General features: G+C 55.4%; 1 protein-coding gene across 3 annotated transcripts; it reads right to left on the bottom strand.

Annotated features, from left to right (window-relative positions):
* Nucleotides 1-1,596: 1,596 nt before the first annotated feature.
* On the bottom strand, nt 1,597-16,263 carry LOC311434118 (nuclear GTPase SLIP-GC-like). Of its 3 annotated transcripts, none has more exons than XM_084514024.1 (19): nt 16,083-16,263; nt 14,323-14,431; nt 13,271-13,363; nt 12,736-12,841; nt 12,065-12,287; nt 11,547-11,756; nt 10,754-10,984; nt 10,335-10,510; nt 9,616-9,634; nt 9,338-9,424; nt 7,671-7,776; nt 7,435-7,568; nt 6,714-6,878; nt 5,717-5,874; nt 4,871-5,003; nt 4,308-4,416; nt 3,549-3,685; nt 2,497-2,587; nt 1,597-2,267 (listed from the first exon to the last, which is right to left on the bottom strand). In XM_084514024.1, the coding sequence occupies exons 1-19, from the start codon at nt 16,155-16,157 to the stop codon at nt 2,218-2,220; spliced, it is 2,412 nt and encodes an 803-aa protein (XP_084370150.1). In that variant the 5' UTR covers nt 16,158-16,263; the 3' UTR covers nt 1,597-2,217. The 3 variants fall into 3 exon arrangements, with proteins under 3 accessions (XP_084370150.1, XP_084370151.1, XP_084370152.1); XM_084514025.1 differs by lacking the exon at nt 16,083-16,263 and adding an exon at nt 15,137-15,264; XM_084514026.1 differs by lacking the exon at nt 16,083-16,263 and adding an exon at nt 15,137-15,259 and having other exon boundaries at nt 14,323-14,434.
* Between the last annotated feature and the right edge of the window lie 797 nt (nt 16,264-17,060).

Below are 17,060 nucleotides of genomic sequence, written 5' to 3'. Positions count from 1 at the left end.
GGAGCATAAAAATCAGCTACTTGATGTAACTGGTGTGTGTCTTGGTGTAGTGGAGACTCCCGACGCACCCAGCGCTGTTTGCTTACCTCTATTCTTTTAATAAATTGTAAACTTTGATTATAATCCTATTTTGGAACTGAGCAATTTATAACACCAAGCATAACCCGGGGGGGGGAGCAGCGAGCACGGAGGCGACCCCCGGGGGTCTCGGAGGGATGCTCGGGGGACGCACCGGAGGCTTGGGGGAGGCAGCGACCCCCCGTGCAACCCCCCGGGGCGCACAGCAGCAGGCAGGGGGAGTCCATCCCCGCACCCCCCCCCCCCCCAAGCCCATCCCCATCGCTTCTCCCCGCGACTCCCCGCAGCCCCTCTCAAGCCCGGCGCTGCGCGGCGGTGTCGGGGACGGGCGAGGACCCCCCAGCCCCAGGCGGGGCGGCCCCGAGCTCCCCCCGGCAGCCCCCCATGGGCAGCGGCTGCGGGAGGCGGCGGAGCTGGAGCCTGAAGCTGCGGGGCCGGGAGCTTTTTGTAGGAGGGGGGCGGGAGGGGAGAGGGGGGGCGCCGGGCTCCGCACGCCCCCGCGGGGTCGTCCCCGCCCCGGGGAGGGAGGAGAGGGATGGGAGGGGGCGCCCGGGACGGGCTTTCGGGAGGGGGGGGTGGGGAAGGCAGGGTTTGGGGGGGCTGGGGGTAAGCAGGGGCTGGGGGCGCACGGCTGGGGGCTGCGCAGCTGCTCCGGGTTGTGGCACTGCTGTGACACTGTCGTGGGCTATGGCACTGCGCTATGGCACTGTGCTATGGCACTGCCTTGGGCTGTGGCACTGTGCTATGGCACTGTCCTGGGTTGTGGAACTGCTCCAGGCTGTGGCACTGTGCTAAGGCACTGTCCTGGGCTGTGGCACTGTGCTGTGGGACTGTCTTGGGCTGTGTCAGTGTGCTGTGACACTGTCCCAGGTTGTGGCACCGTGCTACAGCTCTGCCTTGAGCTGTGGAACTGCTCCAGGCCATGGCACTGTGCTGTGGCACTATCCTCTGCTGTGGCACTGCCCTGGGCCACTGCCAAGTGCTTTGGCACTGCTGTGCGTTATGGCACTACCACATTTTATGGCACTATCACATTTTATGGCACAGACACATTTTATGGCACTGCCATGCGTTATGGCACTGCGCTATGGCCCTGCCAAGTGTTACAGCAGCACCCCATGCGATGGCACTGCCACATTTTATGGCACAGCCACGTTTTATGGCACTGCCATGCATTATGGCACTGCCATGCGTTATGGCACTGCACCATGGCCCGGCCACGCACCCTCCGGCCCTGCCACGCGCTGTGTGCTGTGCCACTGTGCCCTGCCTCGGGGCACGGAGCTGCAGGGTCCCCACTTTGTGATCCCTTTGCAGCCACCCCACCAAGCACCCCACCAGGACTGGTGTGGGCCCACTGCCATCGCTCCCCGGGGGATGCAAGGTGGGGACAAAACTGCAGCTGCAGCAGAGAAAGGCAGTTTCGGGAGAGTGTTTTTGAGGTTTCTCCTCAACCTCAAGCACCCAGCCGAGCAGCCCGGATACTTCTTTTGCATTTGGAAAAAGTATCGGCCACACTTATCCCAAAAAGGTTTGTATTTTATTAGATTTCATGTAAATCGTTTCCAGCAGATTTGCGCTTTTGTGGCTTTTGCTGCTTACCTGCCACACTACCAATTTCTCTGGGGATGGTTCCGGCTTTAATTCAGACATGGGTGTCTTACCCTGCTGGCTTACACTTGAGAACTGATATGCATAGTAGAAAGGGATTTACTTTTATGAAAAGATTATAAAAACCACACATAAACTATATACTTTTTGTACCAGTGCAATCAAACTAATCATCCGCTGTCCTGTTTCCTTGAACACGTTCAAGAAAGCAACCGAGGTCTCATGGTTGCACCTCCAGGGCTCGCTGGAAAAGGCCGGCAAGGGGAAAAGCCCCTGCAGGAGGGATGTGACACGGGACCCCCAAGGGACCCACTCCATTCTGGGTCCCCGTGAGCCTGTGTTCAAGCTGCTCAGTCTAACCCCTGGCATCTTTAAAATTTCTACCTCAAGCTGGCCACCATAGCAAAGCAATGAACTGAATGAGTAAAAGCAAAAAAAAAATAAAATATAAAAGCAAAAAGATAAAAAAGAAATGCTCAAAATGTAAAGAAAGCCTCTTCGTGCCGGCCTTTTTGGTCAGCCAGGCTGTCACAAGTTTTTCAGCATATCCAGGATTTCTTGGTATTCTTCCTGCAGATCTGCAAGGAGAAAAGCAAAATGAGGCAGACTTCGTTGGCCTTTTTGTTTTTTTTACAGAATGGGAATAAAATGATAATATGATTAAGTACAAATGAATGCAAACATGCAAGTAAGCTCGGGAGCTGCAGACCCCAGCTGTTTGAGGACACACAGCTCCCCAGATCTGCCCCCAAGCCCTCTCCCACCCACCCACCACACACGCCCCGGAGAGGAGAGCTCAGCCCGTACCCGGCAGCACGCTGACCGGTGTGTCACACTGGCTGAAGATGACGCTGAGCATGCCGAGGATATCCTTGCTGAGCTTCGTGCTCATCTGCTCCTGCAATCAGAGAGGGCGACAGCATCACTCTGATGTCGTTTGCGGAGAGAAGCTGCGCTGGAGGCCTCCTTACACAAAGTCTGCTGCAGCACTGCGCTCTGAAGCCCTCGAGCTCCGGGGGTGCACTGGGATCTGCTGGGATGGCCAAGGCTGTGACGCCAGTGATGGCAGCTTTGGCACTGGCATTCCCAAAAGTCTTGCTGGGGAAGCAAGAACCTGACCTGCGATACCCAAAGCAGCTGAGGAGTCGGTGAGGGGAGCCCGCACCCCCCCTAGGTGCCTCTGCTCAACCAGCGTGCCAGATCTTTGGCCAGCAGAAAGGAAATTCCCTCAGATAACTGTGATGAATCATGCTGTGCGTGACCGCGGTTCGAATCCGTCGGGTTTCAACCCACGTGAATGAGTCTGAGTGGCCTGGGATGAGGTAGAGGAGAGTTCATAGGAAGTCAGAAATCTGGAGACGCAGGGACCGAGGTAGGAAATCCCCACCTAAAAAACTCAATTTTTTGTTTACTAAGAGGCCAAATCTCTTTCTGGAGACAACCAGGGAAATGAAGCCAAACCAAACTCCAGTTTGATGGTTTTTGTTTGTTTTGTTTTGTTTCTTTCTCGGGACAGAAAGAGACTTGAAGTGCTATGCTGAGCCACTGCAAAGGTCAGGCTGGAGCAAGTCCAGGCAGCTGAGGTTGATAAAGATTTTCTCACCAGCATTTCTGACAGCTCTCACATTGGTAACGTTGCAGAACAACCTGCATCTCGCCTCAAACCATCACAACATCCCGCAGGATCCATAAAATCCCCCGGAGCATCACAAGCGCTCTGCAGCGACCACCGGTCTGCGTGGAGGGCGGCAGCGCCTCGTCCAGCCTTTAGCTGCCTGTCACAGTTTCTGCTCACCCAGCCTTGGATCTCCAACAACAGTTTTTGCAGTTCCAGCAGCAATTTTTGCAGTGTGACTCACCGTCAGCTCCTGGAACTGGCTCATCATCCTCTCCTTCGCTTTCTCGAACATCGCCTGCCGTACCTCCACCTCGATGCTCTGTGCCAGCATGCTTTTTATCTGCTTGTACGTGTCCTTCCCTCTTATCTTCTCAGCCTCTGTTGGGCAGAGGTGGGAAACATCAGACTGCTGTCAGGAGCCCGCAGCAGGCGTGGGCAGACGAGCTGGGGTGGTCTTTGGGTGCAAAGCTCACGTTGAGGCCGTGCTGCCCGCGAACCTGCTGCTGGCAGACTTCTACCTCCCAGTCCTCTTCCCAGGCGACTTTTGCCATCCTAAAGAATTCCTTTAGCCAACAGCAAAACCTTCAGACTGCCTCCTTGCACAGCCCTCCAGGCCTTGCCCAGACCCAGGTGGAGTTCCCCTCCAGTACCCTCTGGCAAGGTCTCCCCTCCCCAGCCCCAGGTGCTGCTATCTCCTTCCCAGGGAGGAACAGCCTTCGTTTGATCCACAAGAAGTGTGGTGGGTCCCATCACGGCAGGCAGCAATGGCATCAAAATTACAAGGAATTTATGCAGGAGGGTTTGGAACTCCAACGTTTTCTTCCCTGGTTAAGAAGACTGTGACCTGCTGGACTCGAAGGCACAAATTTACTCAGCCTCCTGTCCTCGCAGAGGACAAAGCCTTCTGCGGACTCCACACACAAGCTGGGAGAATGTGCCCCAGGGCCAGGCATCGAACTCACAGCGTCAGCTACACAATTAGCTGGAAAAGCAGCCTTACCTTGGTAACACGGCGTTAAGGTGCTTTGGATGGACAGCTCAAGGGACTCATAGATGGCCTTCTTTTTCAGAAGAATTTCTCTTTCGAGAGCTCTCATGATGATGTCGGTCTGCAGGAATCAGGGCAGAGCATTTCCCAGCACCTCCAACCCCCCGTTCACCAGCAGAACAAAGAAATGCTCCGAGGTGGGGAGCAGGTGGAGCACACCAGGGCTCGCCCCAACCCTTACACGGACCAGATCCGTTGCGTCTGGTCACCTGGAGTTCTCTTTTACGAGCTTCTAGCAGAGCATCCACCGAACCATCTAATGATACCCCAAGGACGAAGTGCGAGCTGCCTGTGGCTCAGCACTAAAAACAATCCTGCTGCCCCCGACGCTGAATAGCAGCTACTGGTCATCAGGGGTTGCACCAGACCCCCAGCCAAAGCTGCTGACACGACGCACGTCAGACTTTTCCACGAGTTGTACCCCCCGAGCTCCTGCCAAGGGGCTGGCGCCCACTCCCAGGGCTGTGCCAGCTACACAGGGATATCTCATTGGGTTTTCCCTGCTTCACACTCACCTCTTGTAAGAGGAATTGGAGCTTGGACTCATTCATATTCGTGTCCCTCGCAAACACCATGAATTCGCCTTTTACCGCCGTGCTGAACTCATTGATGGCAGCCTGCAGACTGGTCCTCGTGAGCATCTGTTTTCTGTGTGGGTGAGACCCCAAAACTGTTAGACCCACGGGCTTCCCCCGCCTCACTTATTCTCTGCACGTTGCCAGCCAAGGTGAGCTTCTCTCATCAGAAGACACAAGGCTTCCAACTCCAGCGCAGGGATGTCCTCGCTACCTGGGCTATCTGGCTGGCTCCCTCTTCTCTGGGGACTGGGAAATAGCAAAGTATTCATTTTCTTTTTTATTATGCCTGAACCCATGTGAAACACGGGGCAGAAAGGGATGGAGCTGCAAATGCCACTTAATTTCTATATTGAACTGTTAATGTGGTACATCAGTACCACATGGGGCTGTGGGGAATCACAGAATATCCCCACTTGGAAGGGACCTACAAGGGTCATCGAGTCCCACTCCTGGCTCCACACAGGTCTGCCCAAGGTCAGTAGGAGATCAGTCGCGACTGGGAGAGAGATGTGGAAGTTGCTGAGACAGGTTAGTCAATTAGAAGCTTTGCCTAAGTAAATGAACTGCAGTTGGGCATGTTTAGTTTGCCTCCGTGAGTAGTCGATGTAATGCTAGCTTAGCTTTTTGAGGGAGGAAGAGATAAAGACCCGAGTGCTTCCCAGACGAGGTTGCCTGCAGATGGCAGAGAACTCTTTTGTAGGAGTTTGTAGTTGTGTAGGAGAACTCTTTTCTTGGAGTTTCCAAGAAAATGTGGCTTGGTTCCTGCTTGCCCACCGCTCTCACCTGAATATGTTTGCAAACATCATTTCAATTGCTGCGTAGATGGGCTCAGCCAGGCTTCTGTTGATGTTTATGCGGTGGAAGACGCGGGACACGTACACCCCGTTCCTCCTGCACACAGCTTTCAGGGTCATGTGGAAGCCTTTGGACTTCTCGCCTATCTGCAGGAGGAAGAACGCAGCAAGTGTGAGCAGAGCCACCAGCAGCAGCGCTGCTCCCAGGACCAAGTCCTTCACGTGTCATTTCAGAGCTGCTTCAACTACCGGTAGCAAATGTCACAGTGAGAGAAAAGCGGGAATTCAACTATGTCCTCTTTTAGCCTTTGGTGCCTCCTGCAACGTGCCTGTGTTCGCTCAGGGTGGATAGCTCTAAAGACGGAAGCTGGGTTGGGGTCTAAGCCTGGAAGACGCTCATTTCAACTGTTTAGAAACACACGATCACTTGGTGTCCCCCCTCTATCAAGGAAAAAAGGTCTCTGCAGGATGAGCGTGCAGCTGTAGGGGCATAACGTGCTTCCTGGGACCTGGTCCCGGAATTGTAATAGTCTGACTCTGTCCAGGAGTCCTGCTGAGGAACCAGTCCTAGAAGGACTTGCTGCTTGGCAGGAGGACCCGGTGGGCTCTGGGGAGCTGGCCCATGGCATGGCCGGCTCACCACTGTCCCTACACAGTGCACTTCCCAAGACTGATGGCACGGAGCAATGTGGGCAGGCGTTTCTCCACCTGCGTTAGGCACAGCATCTCCTTAACACAACACGTCTGTGGTGGTTTTTGTTTGTTTGTTTGTTTGCTTGTTTTTTTCCCTAGAATCAAGCTCTCCTTTCTAAGCTAAAGTAACACTGAGCAGCAGCAAGAACTTACCCTGTCTCTTACCCACAGACCTCAAAGCACCTGTCAGTGATTAATGAGTGAAACTCAGCTGATGTTGATGGCTATTGCAAGACAGAAAATGCAATAATCCTACCCAGCCTCAGAGCGTGGAGCAGACCTGCGCCACTCACCGCAAAGATATTTTCAATTTTCTTCTTGTATGAATTTTGGGCAGACTGCACCCCATTGATAAGAAGCGAATCCATCTGGTCAAAAATGCTCTGAGCCGTCTTCTTCAGCTCCTGGATCTTCGTTGACACAAACGCGTTGAGCCTGTCCTGATGCAGGGTTGGACCCTGGAAAAGTGAGACGGCACAAACCTTGACAAAGCTGCTGAGTGCAAGGCCAGCACACTCCAGAACTGTCCTCCCTGGAGCATCCTGAGCAGCTCAAATTTAAGCCAAGACCGCAGAGGGGGAAGCTAGAGCCTGCCTCTCACTGGCACCACGTGAGAGGGCCAAGAAGATGAGGAAGATGAGGTGGTAGCAGGTAATGGGGCTACAGGGCTGGCAAAGCTTGCTCAGCCTCTGCAGCTTTCTTGCTTTTTCATCCTCTCCAAAAAGAGCCACGTGGCTAGTCAGAAAATGGGTTTGGATGCAGGCCTTGGCCTTGGTGCAGCTTCACAGCTGAGTGAACCAGGCAAAAAGGGCCTTCCATGCTCCAGGGATGCTCCTCTCCTCCTGGCACTGCTGAATTCCTCCATGCAGGCAGCAAAGCCCTGTTTAGGTCACTTCAGGATAGCAAGAGCAGCTCTGCATTTGTTTCCTGAGAAGGATGAGGCTGGCTACCCGGCCCCACAGCCCCAGAAGGAACGGGATGGTGGCAGCGTGCAGGGGCTGCAGCCACACGTACCGGGTTCAGCTGCACGGTGTGGAAAACGTCCACCAGGGAGAAGATGACAAGGATCTCCCGCATGCGCTCTTGTAGGTGATTTCTCTTCACGTTCAGGCAGAGCTTCCTGATTTGGTCCCTTAGCATGGAGATTTCTGAAAGAGAATACGAAGGCGACCTTCATTGCTTTCCCACCACGAATGGGAATCAGTGCACAGGCAGCAGGGCTTGCAGCAAGCACGCGGCCAACCCTTCACCTGTCTCCTCGTTCGTGAGGACCGTGGGGTTCCAGTACTCCTTGGCACTGACGGTGAACACCAGGTCCGCCTTCTGCACCACCTCTGTGTCGCTGGGCAGTCTCGTCTGAAACACACGAGCGTGCAACGTGAGCGTGCAAGAGCTGCCTGAAGCAGCGCAGGGCCCTGTGCCTTCAGCTCCACGTCCAACCTCTCCTCGAACACCCCCAGGGACGGGGACTCCACCACCTCCCTGGGCAACCCGTCCCAAGGCCTGACTGCTCTTTCTGACAGAAATGTCTCCTCATTTCCCACCTGAACCTCCCCTGGGGCAACTCGAGGCCATTCCCTCTGGTCCTGTCACTAGTGATAGTCTGGAGCAGAGGAGGCTCAGGGCAGAGCTCATTGCTCTCTGCTGCTACCTGAAAGGAAGGTGTGGGGAGCTGGGGGTCGGCCTCTTCTCCAGACCAAACACCCCCAGTTCCCTCAGCTGCCCCTCACAGTCCTTGTGCTCCAGGCCCTTCCCCAGCTTCGTAGCCCTGCTCCAGGGCCTCGATGTCCTTCTGGTAGTGAGGGGCCCAAAGCTGAACCCAGCACTCGAGGTTTGGCCTCACCAGAGCAGAGCTCAGGGGGATGATCACCGCCCTGTTCCTGCTGGCTGCACTGCTCCTGACACAACCAGGATGCCCTTGGCCTTCTTGGCCCCCTGGGCACACTGCTGGCTCGTGTTCAAGTGAGCATCGACCAACACCCCCAGATCCTTTTCCTCCGCGCAGCTTTCCAGCCACTCTGCCCCAATCCTAGCACTGCATGGGGTGGTTGTGGCCAAAGTGTAGGACCAGGCACATAACCATGTGGAACCTCATCCCCTTGGCCTCTGCCCATCGATCCATCCTGTCCAGGTCCCTCTGCAGGGCCTTCCGACCCTCCAGCAGATTGACACTTCCCCCCAGCTTGGTGTCATCTGCAGTCTTAGTGAGGATGCATTCAATTCCCTCGTCCAAATCATCAATAAAGACATTAAAGAGGATGGGCCCCAACACCAACCCCTGGGGAACACCACTCATGACCAGCCGCCAGCTGGATTTCACTCCGTTCAGCGCCGCTCTCTGGGCCTGGCCATCCAGCCTCTTTTTATCCCAGCACAGAGAGTGTCCAAGCCATGGGCTGCCACCTTCTCCAGGAGAACACTGTGGGAGACTGTGTCAAAGGCCTTGCTGAGCGATGTTTTAAAGGCTGTTGTGCTGTCACGGGCCAGCCTTCTCCTGCAGACAAACCCTGATGCAGGAGCCCATGGAATTGCCTCACACCTCGCTGTATTTGTACTGGTGCAACCAAGAGCAAGGGTGCTGGTGCCAGCCACATCCACGGACAGATTGGGCAGGGAGGAGGTGACACGCAGCCCACACCTGCATTTAAAGCTGGTCAGTGACAGAAGGGCTTATAACAACATGTAGAAGATCACTGGTGCAGCTGCCACAGGCCAGCACCTCTCTTCCAGGTGCCCACTAATTTGATAAACCTTGTCACAAGATATTAGCTAGATGGGAAAGTTAGATGTTGCCATTTATTTTTTTCATGGCAAATGGAAAGAAAAGGAAGCAAATATATTTTGTGGGAAAAGGCACGTGCATAAGCATTAGCACTGTAACATGCATTTGTTACCAAAATAACAAGGTATACCATACCTGCATCCTGAGCCTTATTGCTCTGGCCTTTCTTGTTTTCAGGTCTTTTTTTGTCTCCAAAATGGCATCGTGCGTGCTTAGATCCTTCTGGATGGCAAATGATAGAGAGTGTTATGAGAATATTCCCAAAACCACCAAGCTTCACCTGCACGGAGGCAAAGCTGCTAGCAAGCCTGCAGGATGCTGGTGGAGTCTATGCACTGGCCCCACCAGTCAGAATATGCAATCAGAAAAGGAATTTGGTTTTTGGCCACTGAAAGCAGCCAGCAGGTACTTACCGGTGCACTGGGATGGTCACTGGGAAATGAAAGAAGGAAAAAAAAAAGACTTTGAGTAGATATGGCAAAGCTGAACCCTAAAGCTTGTCCCTCAGCGAGGGCATGCAGCTGGCAGCAAAATGACAGCCCATACTGACAGCAACATCACCGGGTTTCCTGGCTTACAGCAGACCCAGGGACACGTCAGTGCCTAAGAGCTCTAATCCTTTAATTTGGGCTGTTACAGAACAGGGCAGTACCTTCAGACTCCTCTGAATTACAGATGTGCTGGGATCCCCAACAGCCTATGGCAGGCAGTAAAAAAGGGCAAATCCCCAAGTCCTTTGGGCAGGGGGACATCAGCACAGATGCCAAAGGAAGTGGATGACCTGCCTCGATCAGAAAGACAGCAATAAAGGCACAGGGGATGGGGCAGCGCCGAGCGTGGAACTGAGGCAGAAGAGCAAAGGGGCAAAGTCAGCCTGGGAAAGGCAGGCGTGGTGATGGGGTTGTGCTGTAAAGAGGGCTGGGTGCTAAGGCTCTTGAATGCATAGGGAAAACAACGAAAGTATCAGTGGGAATGATTTGTTACGTGGAATGCCATTTTCCATATGCAGGGTGGGTAGGGCACGCTATGAGTGAGACCTGGCAGTGCCATGGGTGAACGGCATCCAGCCTGCTCTGATGGAGGCACGAAGGCTTCCCTGCAACCCTGACGAAAGGACGGAGCTGTTCTTTACCTCATGTACTCCTCCCGGCTAATCTTATCCATCTTGGTGACCACAAAGGTGATATCGCTGCACTTGCCAATCATGCAAGCTGTAATCGCCTCTTTCAGCATGTTTTCATGTGCTTTGGCCCCATAAACGCGTTCAACATCAGCGATGACCCAAATGGATGTGCACTGCAGGATGCTCTGGGGGGAAAGAGAGGAGAGGAGAAGAGTCAGGTGGGGCACAGGAGCACCGAGGACACCGAACCAGGAGCTGAGGCCTGAAGGCGCTGCATCAGTGCCCGTGCACTGGCACACAGATGGTGGTGGCAGCCCCTACCTGCTCGGTTGTGGCTTCTTTCCCTTGCCACCAGCCCCTGCTCTTTTTGCAGCCTCCCTCATGAAAAGCCCATTCCCCCCCCTGCACTGGTCCCACCTGCCAGTCACCTCTTTCCACATTTCATCCCTCTTCTTGTTGGAATCGCCCGTCCCCGGGATGTCCACGAAGATGACACCTTCAGGCACGAAGTCGGACGCGGGAAGAGTCACTTGCACGTACTTGATGAGGGGCCAGAGCCGCGTCTGCTGGTTGTGGAGGGCGGCACCCCCCTCCCCAGGCCCCTCGTTGCCCTCCAGGTTGCGGATGTACGGGTCCAGTTCCCGGGAGAGAACCTCTGCCTGGAACACCAGAAGCAAATTAACGCTCACCCTCCAATTAATGGTCTCCAATTCTGCCGGGGGAGGTTCAGATTAGGATACGAGGCAGAATTTCTTCACAGAGAGTGTGGTGGAGTCCGTGTCCCTGGAGGTCTTTAAGAGGTGCATGGACGCGGCACTAAGGGACAGGGCTCGGTGATGGCACTCGGTAGCTCAGGTGGATGGTTGGACTTGGTGACCTTGAAGGTCTCTTCCGACCTGGGTGAGTCCATGACTCTCTACAGAAACAAAGCCTCCAAGCAGCCTGAAAAGAGCAAACCGCCAACCAAAACAGCGCAAGAAGCTGCGCAAGGGGCACACCAGCAACGAAGTGTCGTGTGTGCACGGAGAAGTACCGTGGCCCCAGCAGATGGCACAGCCGCAAGTGCTGCCTGGCAGAGAAGCTGCGAGTAGATGTGTGCAAGCAACCACTTTCCTCTGCGAGCAACGGCCCCAGCACCGGGACAAAGCTCTGGGTGCTTCCCAGGAGGTTTGTGCAGCGGGAAGAGGGATGGGCAGCCCTGGAGAGCTGCCACGTTCTCACCTCTGCCGTTTTCAGATCAATAATTCTGGAGTGGGGAATAGTGATGGCAGGCTTGGCTTTCACCAGGTCATCGTAAGTCCTGTTCTCTGCTCCTTCCCCGTAGACAGCCTGCAGCGCTCGAACGGCGTGATCTCTGTCGCAGTCATTCTCATCAGCCTCCCTGTCCGTCTCCAGGAACGCGAGCAGGCTCCTCACCTCGTCCATCCACTCCTGCCACGGTGGAGAGAGGAGCACGTTGCTCAGCAGCTCGCTGGGGCAGGAGCAGCTGCAGCTGTGGTGAGCAGTGGGAAGCAGCAGCACAAGGGCTCCCAACCACAAGAGCGGCCAGAGACCTTCACTCCGGGAAGGAGCAGAGAGCAGAAAGCTGCTGTTTTCCCCGGTCTTCCCTTGGGTTTCCCCAGACGGCCCATAAGACGGGCTGCAGGAGCCTCCTGCAGACCCACACGATCCACAGGCTGCCCCGAGAAGGGGCAGGAGCTGCTCCTTGGCTGCCTTCCACAGCAGGGCCCCAGCCGTACCTCGTTGGAGAGGAGAAAAATCCTGGCTCTGTACTCTCTGCTGCTGCAGGTGCTGATCTGAACCTGGCAGGAGGTGCAGGCGCGTGTCCCTGACACCGGGAGGAAGAAGCGCTTGTGGAGGATGGTGTTGAGCAGGGTGCTCTTCCCCGCGCCGCTGCTCCCGAAGAGCCCGATGTAGATGGGCTCGAAGGTGAGCTTGGAGCTGAGGGTCGTGATGCGGTCCCTGGGAGAACAGAGGTAGGAACAAGGCGGATTCCACCGCAGCAGGTTCAAATCTCAGGGGAGTTTTCGCCTTGCCAGGTGCGATATCTCCACCCAGAGGGCTTGTTCCCAAAGCACAGACCGTGCTCTCCACCGTCCCTCATTTGCCTGCCCCAAGCCCTGGCGAGCCCGTGCCGAAGTGGGAGCAGCTCAGGAGCCTCCCTGACCCCTCCATGGACTGCCAGCACAGCAAAAAAAAAAAAGGATGAATCCTCCTTACAGCAGGAAGCTGTCACGGCAAAACCTGCTTCCACCCTCTAGCTTTGGTGGCAATTCCCAGTTTGAATTTTCTGCCTAGGAGCTGGCGCCCACCAAAGCCCCGGAGCACGGCGGAGCCTGGGGGGACGGCCGGGGGCACGTTGCCCAGGGGAAAGCGAGGCTGGCGGGGGTCTCTCTGGCCGCACACTCACCGGAGATAAGCCAGGTGCTCGGGCATGTCCTTCAGCTGAAAGAGGTGGGATATCTTCTCACACGAGGCGGTCAGGATTTTTCTGACCCTCTCCTCCATCTTCTCGTCTGGAAGGGAGAGGCGTCGCACGGTCAGGCTGTAGGAGGAGGTAGGTCTCCAAAGGAAGCAGCCCCAGCAGCCCACGGTGAGCCTCAGGAGGAGGCTGGCACCCCTGGGAGCCGGGATGATTTACAAAATTCCCGTTATTTCTACCAAACGCAGTTCGATGGGGAAGGTGCCCAGTGCCAAGCAACGAGAACGAGTTGAGAACAGAATTCTGTGATTCTGTTGCTGCTGGCAGAGGGGAGCATTTTGGGGTGCTCTGGCTCCTCGGGCAGCACCGAGATTGCTCCTGGGGAGTCTGGGGAGTGGATCCTCCGTGGCAATGCTCAGAGCAGCTGCAGCCTGCTCGTGCCTCCCCTTCCACCACAGGTCCCTCTCCAGACCTCGCTGCGTTTTAGGCATGGCTCTGGTGCCACCAGGCTTCCCCTACTCACATTTCCTGAGCGTCTCCCTTTCCTCCTGCTGGAAAGCATCCCGCATTCGTGGTCGCCTCTGGGGGACCTCAGCTGCATCGTTGTTCTCTGCACCTTTTCACAGGGAAAGGACATCAGCATTATTAGCACCACAGCCTCCCCAGGTGTCAAAGCCTCGGAGCAAACGGCCTCACCTATTCCTGACACCGAGAGGAATCAGCCCTCGCAGCCTAAATTCGGGGTGCTGTGGCGCGTGAGGGTGAAGGTCGGATCACCCAGCTGCAGGTTTGGCCACCTGATCATTACCCGAACAAACCCAAACCCTAAAATCTGGGCGGTGACCACCCACCCTGCCGCAGACATCCCTGCCAGGGCAAGCAGCTGCCAAAACTCTGTGGCCCGGGGTCACCAATGCTGCTGGCCAGAGGAGATCTTCACACGTGGTGTCTGCGCGTGGGAACCCAAATCCTTCCCCTCTGGCATCGTTTCCTAACCGGCTTTCTCCGCACAGCCCCAGTAGGGATGTGAATCTCTGCCCCCAGCAGCGACAGGCAGGTAGGAGGCTTTACACCTTGCGCTACCCAGAAAAGCTGCAGAACTGGCCCTACGTTTGTAAAAATCAGTGAAAACAGTAAAAATCGGTGCGGTTTTTGTGCAGGAACGGTGTCGGGAGCCTTGAGGGCATTTTCCCTTCCTGCTTACAGCTGGGGGACTCGTCTTTGTGTCTATTGTTTGTTTCTGACTCCTGCTGTTTGTTTTTTTAGTTTATTTTTTTTTTTCTTCTGGTATCAAGCTTCAGGTTTTGCAAGAAGCACTGCCACACAGCCAGCTCCCCAAAATGAACTACGTTCGGGTGAAGACGCCTTTGCACAGCCCTGCTCCCCTGTGCTGAGCAGGGAACGCACTTCAAAGAGAAACTGCGGCCTCCTGGGTCCTGGCATCTAGCTAAAGACGGAAATCTTTACCCTCAGCAAGTGAAAGCAAGCCGGGTCGGTGTGAGCTGCTGGGGGTGGGGAGGGAAGGGCAGCAGAAGCCTGCAGGAGCGGAGGGGAAGGCCAGGGACAGCGGCTCACCGCGACGTGTTGCCATGTCAATCTCGGCCAAACTCTTCCTCAGTGCCCCGGCGTTCCTGCTTTCCAGGAGCAAGCTGACCTGGCTACGACCGCTTCTGTACTCCAAGGGCTACTTGGGGAAGTAAAAAGGAAACAATTTTGAAGTTTGCCGCCTGCTTCGTGCCACCCACGCCCCGGCACGACCGGGGTAGTGGCTGGTGCTGGCATGTGCCGCTTCTTGATGCGCACTGCCCTGCCAAAAGGGCAGCTCGGGGCTGGCCCAGCACCTGCTCACACCCTGCACGAGAGCCTTGCAGCACTGCCACCACCCCGAAAGACGCTCCCCAGGTGCCTCCTTGCCATCGGACCGCAGAAAGTAAAAAACGGCTGGATTAAAGCTGCCCGGGGCTGCTGTCTGGCCAGACCTGCTCCAAACCCTCCTGCCCCGTGCCGGTCCTGGGCACAGCATCCTGCTGCGAGCAATCAAAGCAGTGCCCAGCCGGGGCACTGATCGATTTGCTTGTACAGAGGTCGCCCTGGGTTTCGACGAAGAAACCCCACGCGCTCGTCTGCGGCGTTGGGGCAGGTTAATCATCAACCCGCCGATGTGCGACCCGCAGCAGGCAGCCAGCTGTCCCAGCAAGGTCATTTATCACATCCTCCCCTCACCGCCAGTGCCCCACCAACCCGCAGCCCCTGCTTCGCCCCCAGCGTTCGCCTCCGTGATTATTGCGACCCCAATCAGGCTAATTGAGACCAACTCCAGCTGGCACCGCGCACGGCCAGCACCCAGGGGCGGACACGGCCAGCACCCACTGCAGGCAGCTTTTCTCACCTGTGCTCCGGGAAAACTTCCGAAATCTGGCTGTGTTTGGGCAGGGAGGAAGCTGCCACGGGCTCGTCTACAGAGCTATCGGAAAGCTAACGTTTCTCCCAGAAAAAAATAAAATAAAATAAAATAAAATAAAATAAATAAATAAAATAAATCACAAGCCAGAGCTTGATGCTTTGGCTTCCTCCCGCCGCTGTGTAAAAGTGGTGAAATGAAAGCTGCTGCACGTGTCCTGCCCCTACCACGCTCTTCCTCTTTGGCCCCCCGCCAGCTTCCTCATGCCCCTGGCTCCTCTCTGCGTGGGTCACATCTCCGTGACCGTCCCCCTGCTCACACCCTTGTACCCTGGAGTGTTTTTTTTTGCTCCTTTTCCTGGAGCCGGGTGGCTCACCTGGCCTGTCCCAGCCTGCAAGCAGCCCCGGGGCTCCTCGGCTGGCAGATGACAGAGCCCGGTGTCACGGTGCAGCAGTGCCCGTGGCCTCATCCTGCCGCCTCCAGGCCTTAAAGCTAGAAGCAGAAAGCCCCCAGGCAAGGGCTTTCCACAAAGGCTTTTGCACAGATTTTTCCTGTCTTTGCTTTTGCATCCAGATCTCTCCATCTCCTGTGAGCTTTTCCTAGGCTCCTGCGCCATAAAAACGCTGTCCTCACTGCTAAATGCTCCCCAAAAGCTTTGCTAACTCCGTGAACAAAATCTTTCTGTTGGTGCGGAACTGCCTGGGCTCCATTTTATGGCCATCACCCTTCGTCCTGCCCCCACACCACATGCTAACCAGCCCCGTTTTTACGGGCAGCCGGCCCTTTTCTACCCTTTTCTGCCCGTCCTGGCTTTGTTCCTCCTGCAGAGCTCGGCAGTTTCTGCACCTTCCCTTTCTGGGTGCCCTGGTTCACGCACGACCCCACTGCAAGGCGCAGCCTTCCTGCAAGCAGTGCCTGGGGTTTGATGGCTCACTGACTGCTGTGACTCAGGGAATTTTTTCTTCTCGCCTTCATCTGTCTTTTGCCACGTCTGTGGTGTGTGTAGCATGTGTCATGGTTAACAGGGGCTGAGGAAGGAAATCGTCTGATATGACGAGGAGTGATGGCTTTAAGCTCAGAGAGGGCAGGTTCAGGTGAGGCATTAGGAGGAAATCCTTCCTGTTTCAGGCTGCCCCAGCCCTGGGGGTGCCCAAGGCCGGGCTGGATGGGGCTGGGGGCAGCCTCGGCTGGGGGCAGGGGTCCCTGCCATGGCACGGGTGGCACTGGAGGGGCTTCAAGGCCCCTGCCAGCCCAAGCTATTCTACAATCTGATGATTCTATGACTCTCATGGGAAGGGTTTCTTTTATTTCTGGTTGGAGAGATATAAGCCTCGTCGGTAAAATCGGGCTTCGTTTGGGGTGTAGGCACACCGGGTGACGGAGTGAAACACACACACGTATCTCCACGTGCACAAAGGGGCCCAGAGGCACAGCAGCCAGTGAAACCTCAAGAACCTCATCACAGACACAGGCACCGTGGTCCTGCTTCTCCCAGGAGAGCATCACTTCCATGGTCCGGGCTGCCAGCACCACGAGGAGTCAGAGCTGGAGCCCCCTCGGTGTGGAACATGGCACGGCATGCAGGGCAGGGGCACTGCCCGGCTCTCTTACTTAAATAGTACCAAAAAATGCATACAAAATATCTCAGAAATGCTTTTATAAGAGGAAAAAAAATCACCAGAGGTGATTTCCCATGAAGCCACGGAGTAAAGAGAATGTGAAATGTGTTCATCTGATTCGTGTCCATACGGAACAATGCTAGGGTATGATGAAATGTGATTTCTGTCTTACATACCCTTGTATAACCACAGGTCTAAGAACAAAGTGGTTCACGTATAGAGTTCTTGTACCTTGCAAAGGAATGGTCCAGCAATCCGTGTCAATAGGGGATAAGAACAAAGGGGTTCAGAAT

The sequence above is a fragment of the Aythya ferina genome (genome assembly GCF_964211825.1).
Source record: "Aythya ferina genome assembly, chromosome: 3".
Taxonomy (NCBI): Eukaryota; Metazoa; Chordata; class Aves; order Anseriformes; family Anatidae; genus Aythya; species Aythya ferina.
The sequence above is the reverse complement of the archived record's forward strand: the minus strand, read 5'-3'. Positions and strand labels throughout refer to the sequence as shown.